This window comes from Argopecten irradians, chromosome 12 (assembly GCF_041381155.1).
Source record: "Argopecten irradians isolate NY chromosome 12, Ai_NY, whole genome shotgun sequence".
In the NCBI taxonomy this organism is placed as follows: Eukaryota; Metazoa; Mollusca; class Bivalvia; order Pectinida; family Pectinidae; genus Argopecten; species Argopecten irradians.
The window spans coordinates 37,983,150-37,998,252 of NC_091145.1; the positions used below are offsets into that span (position 1 = coordinate 37,983,150).

Consider the following 15,103-nt stretch of genomic DNA (forward strand, 5'->3'; position numbering starts at 1 on the left):
TAGAAGAAATTTAAAAATAGGCTCAACATCCATGAAATAAAATGCCTAAAAGTGCCTGTAGTACCCGGGACCCCTACATAAAGACTGACATACATTGGATAGAGATGGTCCAACATAGGACAGCCCGCTTCGTCACCATCTAGACATAGGAACATGTCCAGTGTCAGCTCAATGCTGAGCAGTCTGGGTTGGCCAACCTGGGAAAAGCGACGCAAGGATATGCGCCTTTGCACTTTCTTCAAGATAGTGCATGATCAAATCACCATATCCCGGCAAGGACGCACTTGTACATGTAGCTCCTACACGTCTCATCAGGAATACCACGCCCACTCCTTCCAGGTCCCACCATGTAAAACCCAAGTCAGAAAAAAAAAATCATTCTTCCCACGAACTATATCAGATTGGAACAGGATACCTCCAAACGTTTGTAAAATCATCAAACTCGAAGCTTTCAAATCAGCCCTCATAAACCTACCATATTTTCATAATCCGTTTATACTTTTAAATCCGTTTATACTCAATCTATGATATTTAGCACAGCACCATATGACATAATCTTCATCCTGTTGAAGGGTTAAAGTTGGTCATTATGAAGTGGAAGTAGACGTAGAAGAACTTAAGATATTCAACTTGAATAGAATTTTTATGTTATGGAGATATAACACAAAAATTTGAGTGGACTCTAGATAAACCGCGAAGCGGTTTATGATGAGAGTACACTCAGAGTTTTGTGTTATATCTCTTAAAAATAATAAAAAAAATATATATATATTCACATTAATCCTTATAATTCAATTTACTAAAGATAGTCTCTTCAATATTCGAAATTCATTTAGGAAATCTTACGCCCTTGAAATCATTACGCAGTTACCACAGCCAATCAGATGGCGATTGGCTTCAAAAGCTATTTAAAAAATCCCTTCCAGCCGTTTTACCAATGTAACACTAAACAGACATTTATTTGTTCTGGCCTAAGCGAGAAAACTGTGGACGTTGTATGCCCAGTCCATGGAGTATTTCATTTGAAAAATGTTAACATTCTGTTTATATTTTTTGCGATATTACTTGCGTAATTATATTCCGTTTATTTTTTCAACCAGATGGGAACATGCTATGATTAAACTAGCACTTCATTAAATTCGACGTTGCCCAGTTGTTATTCATATTATCATAATTACCAAGTGATTGCAGTATTTACATCTGATAACAATTTTGAAACAAAATATCGAGATATTTTGTATCCAAAATAAATAAACAATTATACACGTATAGTGAGAATTTGCTGTGACATGCAGTATGGCCTAATATAATTTACAGTGCTCCCATTTGCATGGTTTATAGTATAAAATAAACTGAAAACAAGAAATATAATGCCAACACATATCGCTAGATATTCATTTATCATCGCATATATACATGTTCAGTATACACTATATACATGTAATGGCAGCGCCGTGCCTGAATTTTAATTCGCGCAATGACGTCGACATGAGCGGAAAAGTCGCAAAAATTATAATGGGATTTTTTTTATTTGTTCAGATTTATGTGAAATCGAAGCCTGTTTGATTATTTTAATTAATTTATTTTAGCTTTCTCTAAATCGAACTGACTCCGATTTTCGAATCAAGGTTAAACATTCTTAGTTACTACATGTACATAATTAAGACAGCGTTCCTAATATCGCCAGATTAACGCTAATTAGAACCTATACGTGTATTTGAAGGGAATCCCTTTTTTGTTAGAGTTGTCTTTCTTCCACCAGATAAAAGGTCTTGACACTCGTTGTCCTCATGGTTGGAGGTTATGCAATCGACGAAGTCATTTCAGCGCTTGTAACAAACGGGAGGTTTCCGAATGGAAGTAAATAAATAGAATCGTAAATAATATTGAGTAATATCACTTCCCTGTTTGCCAATTTCACAGCAATACCAGATTACCTAGATCGAACTTGTTGTTATCAGATGACTCTAAACGCTCAAAATATGGACTCGAAGACAGCAGGTATGTCTGACGTATGGCAACATATCTACCCTAGCTTTTCCTTCTGACTAGACAATAGCGAACCTGCTAGGCAAGTAAACGGTTGATTTGTGAACAAGTAGCCTACTGGGTGATGTATATGTGCATGTACAGTCACACGTGCACAGTCTCGGTAACAAGATATAAGATCCTGAAAATGTTACCCTTCCATTCGCCCCGTCACAAACTAATTATCTGAAAAATATCGTTCACTTATGTGTTATTAATGTAAGGGGGGGGGGGGGGGGGGGGTCGGTGTCTCCTCGGAAAAATTATTACGATTTAAAATGGCTGAGATGAGTTTTACAATGTATTATGAGGATTTTAAAGCGTTATGAACACGGAAATTTTTCCACCATCGGCACATTGTTGTGTAACTCAAAATAATAATGAATTAATTGTCTTTCTAAGAAATGTAAACAAATTAATCTTTTAAGAGACATTTTTTGAAATAACATAATCCCTTGATGGACATTTTTAGTCTAGGTCGTGTATTGAATTTTCATTATTAAATGTTTGAACATTACGTGCTTGAACGTTTTAGTAAACGCGCCAAAATTTTCTAAAATGAAGAATGTGCATTTTTAGAATATTTTCACTCTGCGGAAATGGAGGGGGGGGGGGGGGGGAGGTGGCAGCAAAAAACCATGTTTGCTACGCCCCAATGATTACATAAGGAAACAGAATTAATGGTATCTGAACGCCTGTACTTAGTATATAAACAATCATAACAAACTTAATGGTCATTTTGTTATTTTGATTAAGGAATAAAGTGTTTACGGTCGGTTCACTACTGGATATAAAAAGAACCATGAAGGTGAAAAAAACGGGCTTATTCGTTATTTTATCCAAATTGTGTGATACTGATCCATGATTATTCAGCTTGTTAAAGTATTTTGCCATTTATCTGAATGATTTTCATTTTAGAGCCAATTTGAACAAAACAGAAAAATTACGTTAAGATTTTGAAGTTAGTACCAAATATTAATTCTATGTTTGAAATGTTCAATTACCATAAAAATATCAAGAACATAACTGAGATTACAAAAAGAGTAACATATTAATAGATGTTTCCATGTAATAAAATTTGCATGCATGTACATGTTTTGCATAAATGATACCCTTATGGAATAACTACAGTAACACAGGTGAAATTCACAGGTAAAACATAGGTAAATCCTGGTTTACTTCTCTGAAATGGACTATAATCCTTGTTATAACATTCTGCTAATTATCAGATTATAAAAAGTGGCAAACGGAGGTTATTTTCGCAGGTCAAAATTTTTAGCGATTTGATCTGTTTTAAATTTTCGCGTTTTGGCTCCGAGGGTATATACATGTATATATATATGATTCAACAATTTATTTACATTTCGTGGATCAAATTTCCGCGATCATAGCAATGTTCCGAAAAATCGCAAAAATAACCCCATGAAAACAATCAGCTGATGTGAAGACATTTTACTGCTAGGAAAGGTAAAACTGATGTCATTAAGAAAGTCTTGCTAACGGTTTCACATACATATATATTTCTACTACAGAAATCACTGTACCATTAGGATCACAGTCCTCTCCTATTTACGTTTCTACATTTATATTTTCACCGCAGTCCAACTGTGTAACCTTACCAGAAACATATATATATATATATAATATAAATAAAATACATGTATGTAGTTTTAAAGTTTAGAATTCAACCATAAGTTAGATACACGTACATGTATCCTCCCTATTGTATCATGGGTACTGTGTGGCTTCTTGGTAAGTGAGACATATCATGTTTTATGCAGACACTTGATTTATGGTAGATGCCTCAACTTTCAAGCATTTAAATGACCGTACATTAATTTAATATCATCACATTATTTTGAAACTAAAACAACTCGCAATAATATTTTTTTCTAGTCTGAACGTTGGGATATAGTTGACAGTGACAGACATGAAGACTATGGTGGAGAATTGTTTCAGTATTGTTGTTACCATCTTAGCATGCGTTCCATCGTCTGGTGGTTCTCCTGGTAAGTACACATTGTAATATCTATCAAAATGTTTCGAGATACCAAACCAAGGTGGATAAAGTACGATTTACCGTCAATTTGTACACTATTGGGTAAAAGTCCGAATCACAAGAGTGTTTGGACCGCTCGGTAATATAATAGGTTTTACTGCATCATATCAGTGGTGAATGAATCCAATAGGTCTATGGCTACCGAAAACTTTACTTGTTAGTGTGTATTCAGTCCTGCATGTTGAAGAAATGGGTTTTATATTTTCACATATAAGTTGCTTTAGAAGTGCTTCGCACTTCGCCCCCTTCGCACGCCCTTATAGTATTTATAGTTGTCAATGATATTGACTGAATAACCATAGTTTTGAAAAAAAAAATCATTATTGCTGTATACTGTATATGTACTTTTCGGTGATTAAAACATAAACTGGATTAGCTGCCTTAGTACAAATTGTCTCCACTAGGTTGCGCTCATAAATTCAAAGACAGGTCAGGACCGCCATTTTGGTCAACATCTTGTCCAAGTGAGCTCTGGTCATTTTGGTCAATTCAACAACAAATCGTTGACTTCATTTAATGTTGTTTAGAATAGCAAAAGGGTGGATATGAAGTTTTCGCTTTATTTGGGAAGCGTTCGGACATTTGAAAGGTATATGAAATAGTTTAAAATGTTAAAAAAATTAAATACAACGGACAATATTTCCTTTTATCATGGTAGGGAATTAGTCTAAGCGGTTTAGCGAGTATCTAATCCCTGAGTTAACCGAGCCTTGATTTTCCTTCCCTACATGTACTTATAACTTCCGATCACTCGATATCGATTCGCAATCTATTCTACATCTGGAAGCTCTTCTATTTATAGACTGGAAGGGTTTTTTTGAAGAGTACAAATGAGATTAGCCTCAGACTATAAGAGTGCCGACATACTACCGGTAGTGACTGAGTGTCCTAACCCCGTAAATATGCTAATCTTTTGTCAACAGGCTCTACCCCTACTAATGTATTATTTTATCATCGATGTCACTATTTTGTAATTTGGTATTTGGGTTATGAAAGAAATTTTGTTTTCAAACTATGAATGGAGTATTGTGTGAACAAAGTCAATTATTTCTGTATAAAGCGATATCTTTATTTTACTTACTTTTCATTCTTTGTTATAGTGAGTGACTCGATTGATACGAGTTGGTACTTGACACACCCTGTTGTACTAGTTCTGTGTGTCTGTGGACTTCTCCTGTGTGCCATTCTTTTTCTTGTCCAGTGTGGCGGGTGTACCGAAATGGAGGTAGGAACAGAGAGTCACCCGGCAGCGGGTGGGGGAGGTAAATCAATCGGTGCTGCTGTTACATACGCCTCCCCAATGGATACAAACTATGATTGTAATACTGGAGGTACTGGCCATGGCCTACCGTACTCTCTAAACCCAAATGTGAACACAACTCAAGGTTTCGCTGGATATCAAAGTCCCGGAGAAAACAATATAGCAGGATATGGAAATATACAAACAGCCGGTAGTTATCAGGCGCCAATGTCGCCTAGTGCGCCCACCATTCAGACTCAGGGGTATCAGGTCCAGAATCCTCCTAATGCTCCCGGTCCGCATGCTCACAGACCGGCCGTGGAGCCACCACCGCCATCTTATAACGAAAGTGTAGGCGGAAGTGGCTGGCTCACTCGCGGTAATCAGTAATTATAGGGAAACTACATAATGGACAGCGGAGGCTATTTTCCCTATGACCGAAAAGGGTGGTTTCTCCAGGAATCAGGGAAGCATCTTTTTTAAAATGATGGAAATGACTACATTTGCTCTTTTTGTTACAGAAACAAATGATTATGAATGATAACTTATAAATTGCTGAATATGAACAAAAAGTGTCAATGGTTCTGATGGTGCTCTTCTTGGTGTTGTTACACAGTGACAAACTATTGAATGTGTGGGTGTATTAGCTGATATATAAAGTTCTTGCCAAATCATCTTACCTCTGAACTTCTGCAAACTGTTTATACGGAAGCATTAATATGTAATTATGTAAATTAACACCGTTATATAAGCTCTAGTGGCTTCTGGAGGCGTATCCTTGTATACAATCGATGTCCAATCAAGTAACATTGAAACATGTAGGAGTAAATTTAGAGGCTCATTGTGCCAGTGCTTGTTTAGGCGTGACTTAAATGAGTTCAGTGTCATTGCAGATACCACATTTTAAGGTAGACTGTTCCATGTATCCACAATTCTGCTGTTGACCTTGTTTTTTGTGACATTCAATATGGGAATTGTTCGTGACAGTGAACTTCCGTCGGTTCCTCATTTATTAGTACGCAATGAAATCATAGGCAAATCAATCGTTGTGATAACGAGAAATCAAACGGACGTTATTCTATTATTCCATGCTCAAGGTGTTTGTTGATGTTACAGAAACAACCGGCATATGATAATACACAAAGATCATTCTGTAATATTGATCTAATACCGACAACTTGGCTTTGTAAATGGTGTATTTCTTTCCTCGCTTATTGCTTACCAGCGTCTTTAATCTGGTATCTGTAATAAGTTGTGTCAAGTTTGTTGATCACATAATTATGTTCATTCTTGATATTCCAGGGGTTAGCATCACTATTGTGATATGCAATGGAGTATCGAGGATTAATTGTGTCACGTTGAAAATATCTCTTCGTTTGTTTACGGAATACATTAAGTACACAAGCTTCGAATTCAATACCGATCTATTTCTAACCTTGCTACAACTTCTCGGTAATAAATAATGTTGTACGATAGCCTTCCTTAAGGAAGTTAGTACCTGTATACTATCATAATCATATAACCCGGACTGTATAGGATTCTAGATTAAATCTAGATTGAACCAAGTTGAACCGGATAACTATCACGAGCAGCGTTAGTGTAATGTCTGTTTGTGAAAAGACGTGACGTGTTTGACAGCTCAGCTTCAACTGTTTACATGTAAACTGTGATAAATATATCTTCGAAACTCTTCTCCAATATCCATTTATACTCATGATCGTGTGGTGTTTTTTTTATTTCTTCTAACGTAATGAAATAGTGTGAACAATATTGAGATCGAGCCACGGAAATACGTTTTTGTCTCGCCTTTTGACTTCAAGACTTGTGTAATTATCAGTTCTAGTACTTACGTTTGGGTGAAATACTATTTCATAATACTAATACTAAATTTGTTGGATTTTGAGATTTGGAATTAAAGTGGGTTTTTTTGACAAGTTTATCTCTTAAACTAATATATCTTCAGGAGAAATATTTGCTCTGTCTTTTTTCTAATGGACTTAAACGCTATATGCAAAGCAGGATAGGTAGGACAAATAGTAACGATTAATTCCTGTTTTTGTGTTTGTAATGATATGAGGGGTTGTATTTGAGTTCAAGGTATCGTGTAAATCACAATGTGCTTTCACTGTATGTTGTCTCTAACTTTTTGTGAAGTTAAATGTCTAAATACAATATCTCTCTCAGCGCATTAGTAATCATGCTTATTACTGATAATTCCTTTTATATTTGTACCATACCTTCATATATAATTATGGTGCAAGCATAAGTCTTAAAATTTAATTAAATCATTTTAATTGGTTTTTGTTTAATCTCTAGACACAGGGAAATAAAACCTCAAATTGGTGACGTCCATCTTTATTTATACTTTTAAAAATTGTAATGTACACACCAGTACATATCAAGTAGAGGAAAGTACAATGTAGCATCACCAAAACTAAGTTGCAATATATATCTGGATACATTTCGGAAAATAATAACATGAATGAATAATATACCTATGCTATTTTTCCATAACAGTAAATTAAGATTGCATCATTTTGTGCGTGCGTACAATAGTTTTAAAGGATTTAAATTCAGGTTAAAGATTATATGGGACTAAACAAATACAGGGAATTATAGTAGAAGCGATGTATTGGTAGTATATTTAATGCTTTTTCCTTATCGATTGTTTATCAAAACAAAACACGGAGGGAAATAACAAAACACGGAGGGAAATGATAAGTGAATGTATTTTTACGATAGATAAAGTAAAAGTATGATAAAATATCTTTATACACGATATATCAGCATTATATATACTTATTATGTACATATTTATGTCTAAAATAGCACATTGTTGCTCAAAGTTGGTATTCTAAATAAATATGACCATGTTTGTTTTTCGACTAAAATTATTTGTATTTGAAAACAAAATACATAATAAGTAATGGTGACGAAGAGAATATGCTCTTCTCACTTACTGCTTTACTACATGATTAATGTGAATGGCTGAATCATTATGAATAGCTTCAAAACGAAATCTTTACACGACCTTCTATCGAGATTTTTTTTATGTACATTTCGTTAAGGGTGGCTACATTTCCACAGCAACCCAACAATGCAATCTTACCTAATGCAATCAGTGGTGTATGACGCCAGTCGATTGTCCTTATTATTGTGAATTCGCATTTTTTCAAAGAAAAATGCTGGCGATTATGCGACATTTTTGCTGAAATTCCTTTGATGATGTAAACGTATTTATTCATTAAAGTTATATGTGCCGTAACTGGGCGATAATTTTGACTTTGTTTCTTCTTTACTTTATTGAAATCCATAGGGTTTGGTAAATAACATTGTAAGCTGTGAAAATCATTCAAATGGTTTCAGATGTCTTATAAACCTTAGTTATAACACAGAAATTTTGTACTGTAAAGATTTTTTTATGCCTTAAGTAAGTTTAGATGGAAATATATCTGCAGAAATCACTTTATAATTACTAATAACATTGTAAAAATGTGCAATGAAATTGTAGACCACACTTTGGCTTCATGGTCTGACTTTATGTACTCATTTCACTTCAATATAGATGTAAATATAATGCTTTTATACCAAAAGTACTGTCAAAAATCATTTTCAGCTCTTATATTTGCATGTAAAATTAAGACCTATGCATTGAAAGTACTGGAATTCCGAAAATGTTGGTAACTTTTGGTGATGAATAATATGTTAGAAGCTCATCTTATTAATTCGTGGGTATGAAAAATACGGCACATATAACTTTAAAGGTGCAAAATGTTTGGAGATGTTCCTTAAATTATTAAGTATAGACATATGCATACACATTTTGGCATGCATTTGGTAAACATATTGCTGTATTGAATTTGTTGTCTAGTTGGTATATAGTCTCTTATAATTGAAAGCAATTCAATGCTTAAATGTGTAGTTCATCCTAATACGCATGTGTAACCAGATTCAATCAATGATGGAAAACTAGATTATCACTACTTTAATTTCGTATATTACACTCATTTCTATTGGTTTGATCTTTGAGGTTGTTAGCCTTTCATATACAAAACGGTTTAGCGGGGAATTTTTAAAGCGGCACATTTATTGGCCAAACTGAATTATTTGATAAGATACATGTATCACTGCTCCACAACTCAATTTGTTTTATTGTAAAAGTAAGTAAAGTCACCGAAATTTATGCCTAATTAGCACCTGAGTGAATTATATGAATTAAATCATAAACATTATCCGCAATATCATTTGTGGTTATGAAGTCATAGACAAAAAACGGACGGACATTCTTCGCGTCTATGAAGAATTTCCTTCCTATTGATATTGAGAATAATGCTTAATACTTGTGTTTGTGGACAACGTTGTGTGTATAGATAGCCTCTATATTGTAATACCCTGCTCTATGGTTGTACTTTATGGTTTGTGATATTTATTTTAAGATGTATGATGTATTGATTATGTTGTTTTCATTCAGTGCTCTCTTTATCCAAATCCATTGTGACTTATTATTTGCAGTTCCGCATGGATGGTTCTGCTTATCATTTTATACACACCGTATCATTGATTGTGAACAATTATTTATTTAAAAAGAAGGGAATTACACAGTTTCTAATGGAGTCCATAACGTATATTAGAGCCATTTTACTTATATGTGTGGTGCGAGCTTTGTTCACTGTTAACCTTTTGTCCACAGTATCGTTTTGAAACACAGTCAGATTCTGATAAACATGAATATTTCCGCTACTTCAGCTTTCAAACCGATGGCCATGTGATAATATTCGCGCTGTGCATGTATAGTCTGTTAATTCACGTGTCAATATTTGTGTGTGGGTATATTCGCAAAATGTGATGAAATAAGCGAAAATGTATACGCTAAGAATAATTCAACTTTCACTTCAATTAATAGTGATTTTATCTAAAGTAAGATGTTTTAAAAGATGTGCTTTTCTAAGAAACAAGTTTATGCGAGGTGACATAAACACTATCGACACTATATGTTAGTCTTGCATTCCATATCCTAAATAGTTATAGTTGTCTAGTTAGGAGTTACGGTATGTTCGGCGATCGTCTATTGACAATTTCCTTTGTTTTGAAGATTTAAAAGTTTTGTTATGATTGTTAGACAGACTGATTAGCTTGACTGTCTATTCTGACTGCTGTCGATGGAAAAATGATCTGAATATTTTGTAACATTAGTAGCCTGTTTTTTATCCATTGTTTTATAAGATTTATTATATACACTTTTATATCTGATACAGTGATATCCTAAACGACGTTTTCCTACCTTTGTTGATTAAAGTGATTTATTCTATTTGTGAGTGTTTACGGTGTTTGATTTCAAATCATCATATCTATGACTTGTATATATACCACGATAAGAATAGGTTGTTTTTAGATAGAAAATTGATGTTTAACTTTTGAATTCTGCTAAAGGCGGGGCAATACTTCGAAACAGGGATCCCATCATTATCACAAAGCCATACTTTATTTCTTTAGAAATATTGCAATTACAAATGTATATTTAAGTAACCTCTTATTTTCCCTCAGAATAGCAACAAATGCTACCTATATCCCTTAATTTTGAGTTATAAATTACCCCATTTTAAAATACTTTTTCAAACGTTAACCCTTTATAGAAAAAGATTTTGAAAATACCTTTCATATCAAAAGAAAAAGGATTCCTCTGTGTAAATTAAAAAAAAATATATCAAACACATTGATGTGTTATTTCCAATATTTTGGAGTAGAAATCACTGCTACTCTACTGAAATGTGAGCAACAGCCTGCCTACTTTTCGTCCTTATTCCTCTGCTCTGCTCCTATTACTCCTAAAAGTAATGAGGTTGTTCAAACTGAAAAACCGAGTAAAGCCCTACATCCACCCTCTATAGGTAGGTACTATACCCGCTTTTGGCATTCCTCTATAATATTTGGGTTTTTCTGTCCAACTTTATAGAGTATAAGCGACTTAGTCCGCTTAACCTGCCTATATATTTAGGTTTTTTTAATTTCAACTACACTTGTTTTTTTGTAAAAATAAAACCGGAAGCGATGGTAATTGGCTGTCGTTTACTCAACAAAATTTGTAGTCGGTGGCCATTACAAATGTGTGAAAAAGAAAGATCTCGGAAGTATTTCATTGAGCAGAGTTGTTCAATTTCATAAATGGAATGTAACATGGGGACAGTGAAGTACATAAGATTCCACTGAAAAGATATGTGTACTTTTTCCAATGCATTGCAAAGACAATGTATAAGAAATATGCCGCTGAAGTAGCGTAAACCAAATCTGTCCTACGATTTCACGTTTTAAGAGGTATCACGACAAAAAAATTAAAAAGCCTCATAACATAGTCAGATTAAGCGAACTATAAGCGACTTTACCAGCGACATTTTATATTGTGACGTTTTCACTGCGTCACACATTGACGTTTGGCGCGAAAACACATTCCCCAACAGGTATTCATGGTTGTCATCAGGCAGGACTGTCGAATGTTTCACCAAAAACACATTCCCCAACAGGTATTCATGGTTGTCATTAGGCAGGACTGTAGAATGTTTCACCAAAAACACATTCCCCAAAAGGTATTCATGGTTGTCATCGTGCAGGACTGTCGTATGTTCACAAAAAACACATTCCCCAACAGGTATTCATGGTTGTCATCATGCAGGACTGTCGTATGTTTTCACTGAAAACACATTCCCCAACAGTTATTCATGGTTGTCATCATGCAGGACTGTCGAATGTTTCACCAAAAACACATTTTCCAACAGTTATTCATGGTTGTCATCATGCAGGACTGTCGTATGTTTTCACTGAAAACACATTCCCCAACAGTTATTCATGGTTGTCATCATGCAGGACTGTCGTATGTTTTCACTGAAAACACATTCCCCAACAGTTATTCATGGTTTTCATCATGCAGGACTGTCGTATGTTTCACTGAAAACACATTCCCCAACAGTTATTCATGGTTGTCATCATGCAGGACTGTCGAATGTTTCACCAAAAACACATTCCCCAACAGGTATTCATGGTTGTAATCGTGCAGGACTGTCGTATGTTTCACCAAAAACACATTCCCCAACAGTTATTCATGGTTTTCATCATGCAGGACTGTCGTATGTTTTCACTGAAAACACATTCCCCAACAGTTATTCATGGTTGTCATCATGCAGGACTGTCGTATGTTTTCACTGAAAACACATTCCCCAACAGTTATTCATGGTTGTCACATTCATGCAGGACTGTCGTATGTTTTCACCAAAACACATTCCCCAACAGTTATTCATGGTTTTCATCATGCAGGACTGTCGTATGTTTTCACTGAAAACACATTCCCCAACAGTTATTCATGGTTGTCATCATGCAGGACTGTCGTATGTTTTCACTGAAAACACATTCCCCAACAGTTATTCATGGTTGTCATCATGCAGGACTGTGTATGTTTCACAAAAACATTCCAACAGTTATTCATGGTTTCATCATGCAGACTGTCGTATGTTTTCACTGAAAACACATTCCCCAACAGTTATTCATGGTTGTCATCATGCAGGACTGTCGAATGTTTCACCGAAAACACATTCCCCAACAGGTATTCATGGTTGTCATCAGGCAGGACTGTCGAATGTTTCACCAAAAACACATTCCCCAACAGTTATTCATGGTTGTCATCATGCAGGACTGTCGTATGTTTTCACTGAAAACACATTCCCCAACAGTTATTCATGGTTGTCATCATGCAGGACTGTCGTATGTTTTCACTGAAAACACATTCCCCAACAGTTATTCATGGTGTATCGTGCAGGACTTCATGTTCACCAAAACATCCCAACAGTATTCATGGTTTCATCAGGACTGTCGTATGTTTCACCACATTCCAACAACACATTCCCCAACAGTTATTCATGGATTGTCATCATGCAGGACTGTCGTATAGCGCTGTTGCAGGACTGTCGTATGTTTCACCAAAAACACATTCCCAACAGTTATTCATGGTTTTCATCATGCAGGACTGTCGTATGTTTTCACTGAAAACACATTCCCCAACAGTTATTCATGGAGTCATCAGCAGGACTGTCGTATGTTTCACAAAAACACATTCCCAACAGTTATTCATGATGTCATCATGAGGACTGTCGTATGTTTTCACCGCTTTGAGCTTTACTGTTGATTTAGGAGAGACTTGCCAGATGTTTTCGTCGATTATTATGTTCGAATCGCAGCGAGTAGATAAAAATTGATACTAATTTCATGCACTGTTATAAATCTACAGATTAGTGTGGTGTCGTCGTTCAATTCATCATTTCGTAGTAAAATTTCGTTGTAAAAAAGGTTTTTCCTTCGCCTTGAAATACGTACCATTCATTGGAATCTATCACCCGTGTGTAATAAATAAAATTTATGAAATAGCTTTATTGAATGGTTAAAACAAGGAAGTCACATGATAAAATTGATTATCAGTCAGCTATTTTATATATGTATGAAATGCGATTGAAATTAATTTTAAGAAAGAGTAATACAAAATTGATGTAAATCTTTGTTCCATTTTTTACAACATAATCAATATATAAATATGTTTAAGGAAAATAAACTTTGAGCGCAGATTCCCTGGAACCTTTTTCGTGGCCATTAAAAAATAACAGAATAGGAAAGACGAGGTAAAACGCGTTTTTATTTTGTATTGAATTTAATTTACGACAGTTAGGTACATATGTAGCTGTGAATAGACCATTTGCCGGTTTCCAATAGGTTAGCGATTAGAGTGATCTCCCTTGTAACACAAAAGAGTTCCACCGGACAAAAAGTTGGCCTTTACTATTACTCAAATAAGAAAGTGAGCTCAGTTGAATTGCTGTGTTCTCTAAAATCAAAATGTATTTGCTTGTATTTAGTTGTTGAGTGCTTTAAAACAAGCTGAGAGATATGTGCAAAGGCTGTCAACATATTCATTTATCGATAAATCCGAATTTATCGCGCGCACATGCAGCCTGTGCCGGGCATAGCGAAACGTTTTATTTAGGCCTATTGGATTCAGCTTAATCTTTACAGTGCTTATATATATTTTCATCTGTATTTTTATCAGCTTTTATGTCACCGTTTATAAGCCTATTGTATGCTAAACATATTGAATGTTATAAGGGGCGCTTAGTTCGCTAAACTTGCCTATATTATTAGGTTTTTTAACTCTTTTTTTTGTCGAATATATAGTATAAAAATATTTTAAAAACTTTTGATATCGGCAGGTATAGCGAAATAAATAGCGCTATGCCCGGCACATGAAATCAAATTGACGCAGGCATAATTTATTAACTTGTTCTTTATATCGAATTATCTGAATTGATAATAAAAGTTCAACTTTAAGTATTTAACGATGTAGATTCAGAAGCGTATAAAAGAATTTTCATGTTCATTTTAGAATTGATAGAACGTCTATTGATTACATTTATACATGGAATCCATAAGTTCTAATTGTTTTACCTGAATCGCAAATAGTGCCAATGATAATTAAGTGATACATACGGTAAACTTGTACATGTACTTCGATAACCAAAATGTCTCTAATCTGGTACAGTGTATAATTTCCCACTGATTCATTTTGATTAAACTTTTAAATTAGTAATCAATCAAGACATGCTTCTAGATACATGTAGTAATAATCTACAGTACAAGTATATCAGCAATTGTTTTTGCAACATTTTCCCCTCGTTGCTACTGACGATAACCGTGGTACAAGTATCTACAGTGTCAATTATATTGCCGAGTAATGATGTTTCACC

At 34.8% G+C, this 15,103-nt stretch overlaps 1 protein-coding gene across 1 annotated transcript; it reads left to right on the top strand.

The window, feature by feature from the left end:
- Positions 1 to 1,694: 1,694 nt before the first annotated feature.
- Positions 1,695 to 10,637, top strand: LOC138304911 (uncharacterized). Its single transcript, XM_069245303.1, has 3 exons — positions 1,695 to 2,001; positions 3,925 to 4,037; positions 5,188 to 10,637. Exons 2-3 carry the CDS (start codon positions 3,959 to 3,961, stop codon positions 5,715 to 5,717), a joined length of 609 nt encoding a protein of 202 aa, XP_069101404.1. The 5' UTR covers positions 1,695 to 2,001; positions 3,925 to 3,958; the 3' UTR covers positions 5,718 to 10,637.
- Positions 10,638 to 15,103: the final 4,466 nt, after the last annotated feature.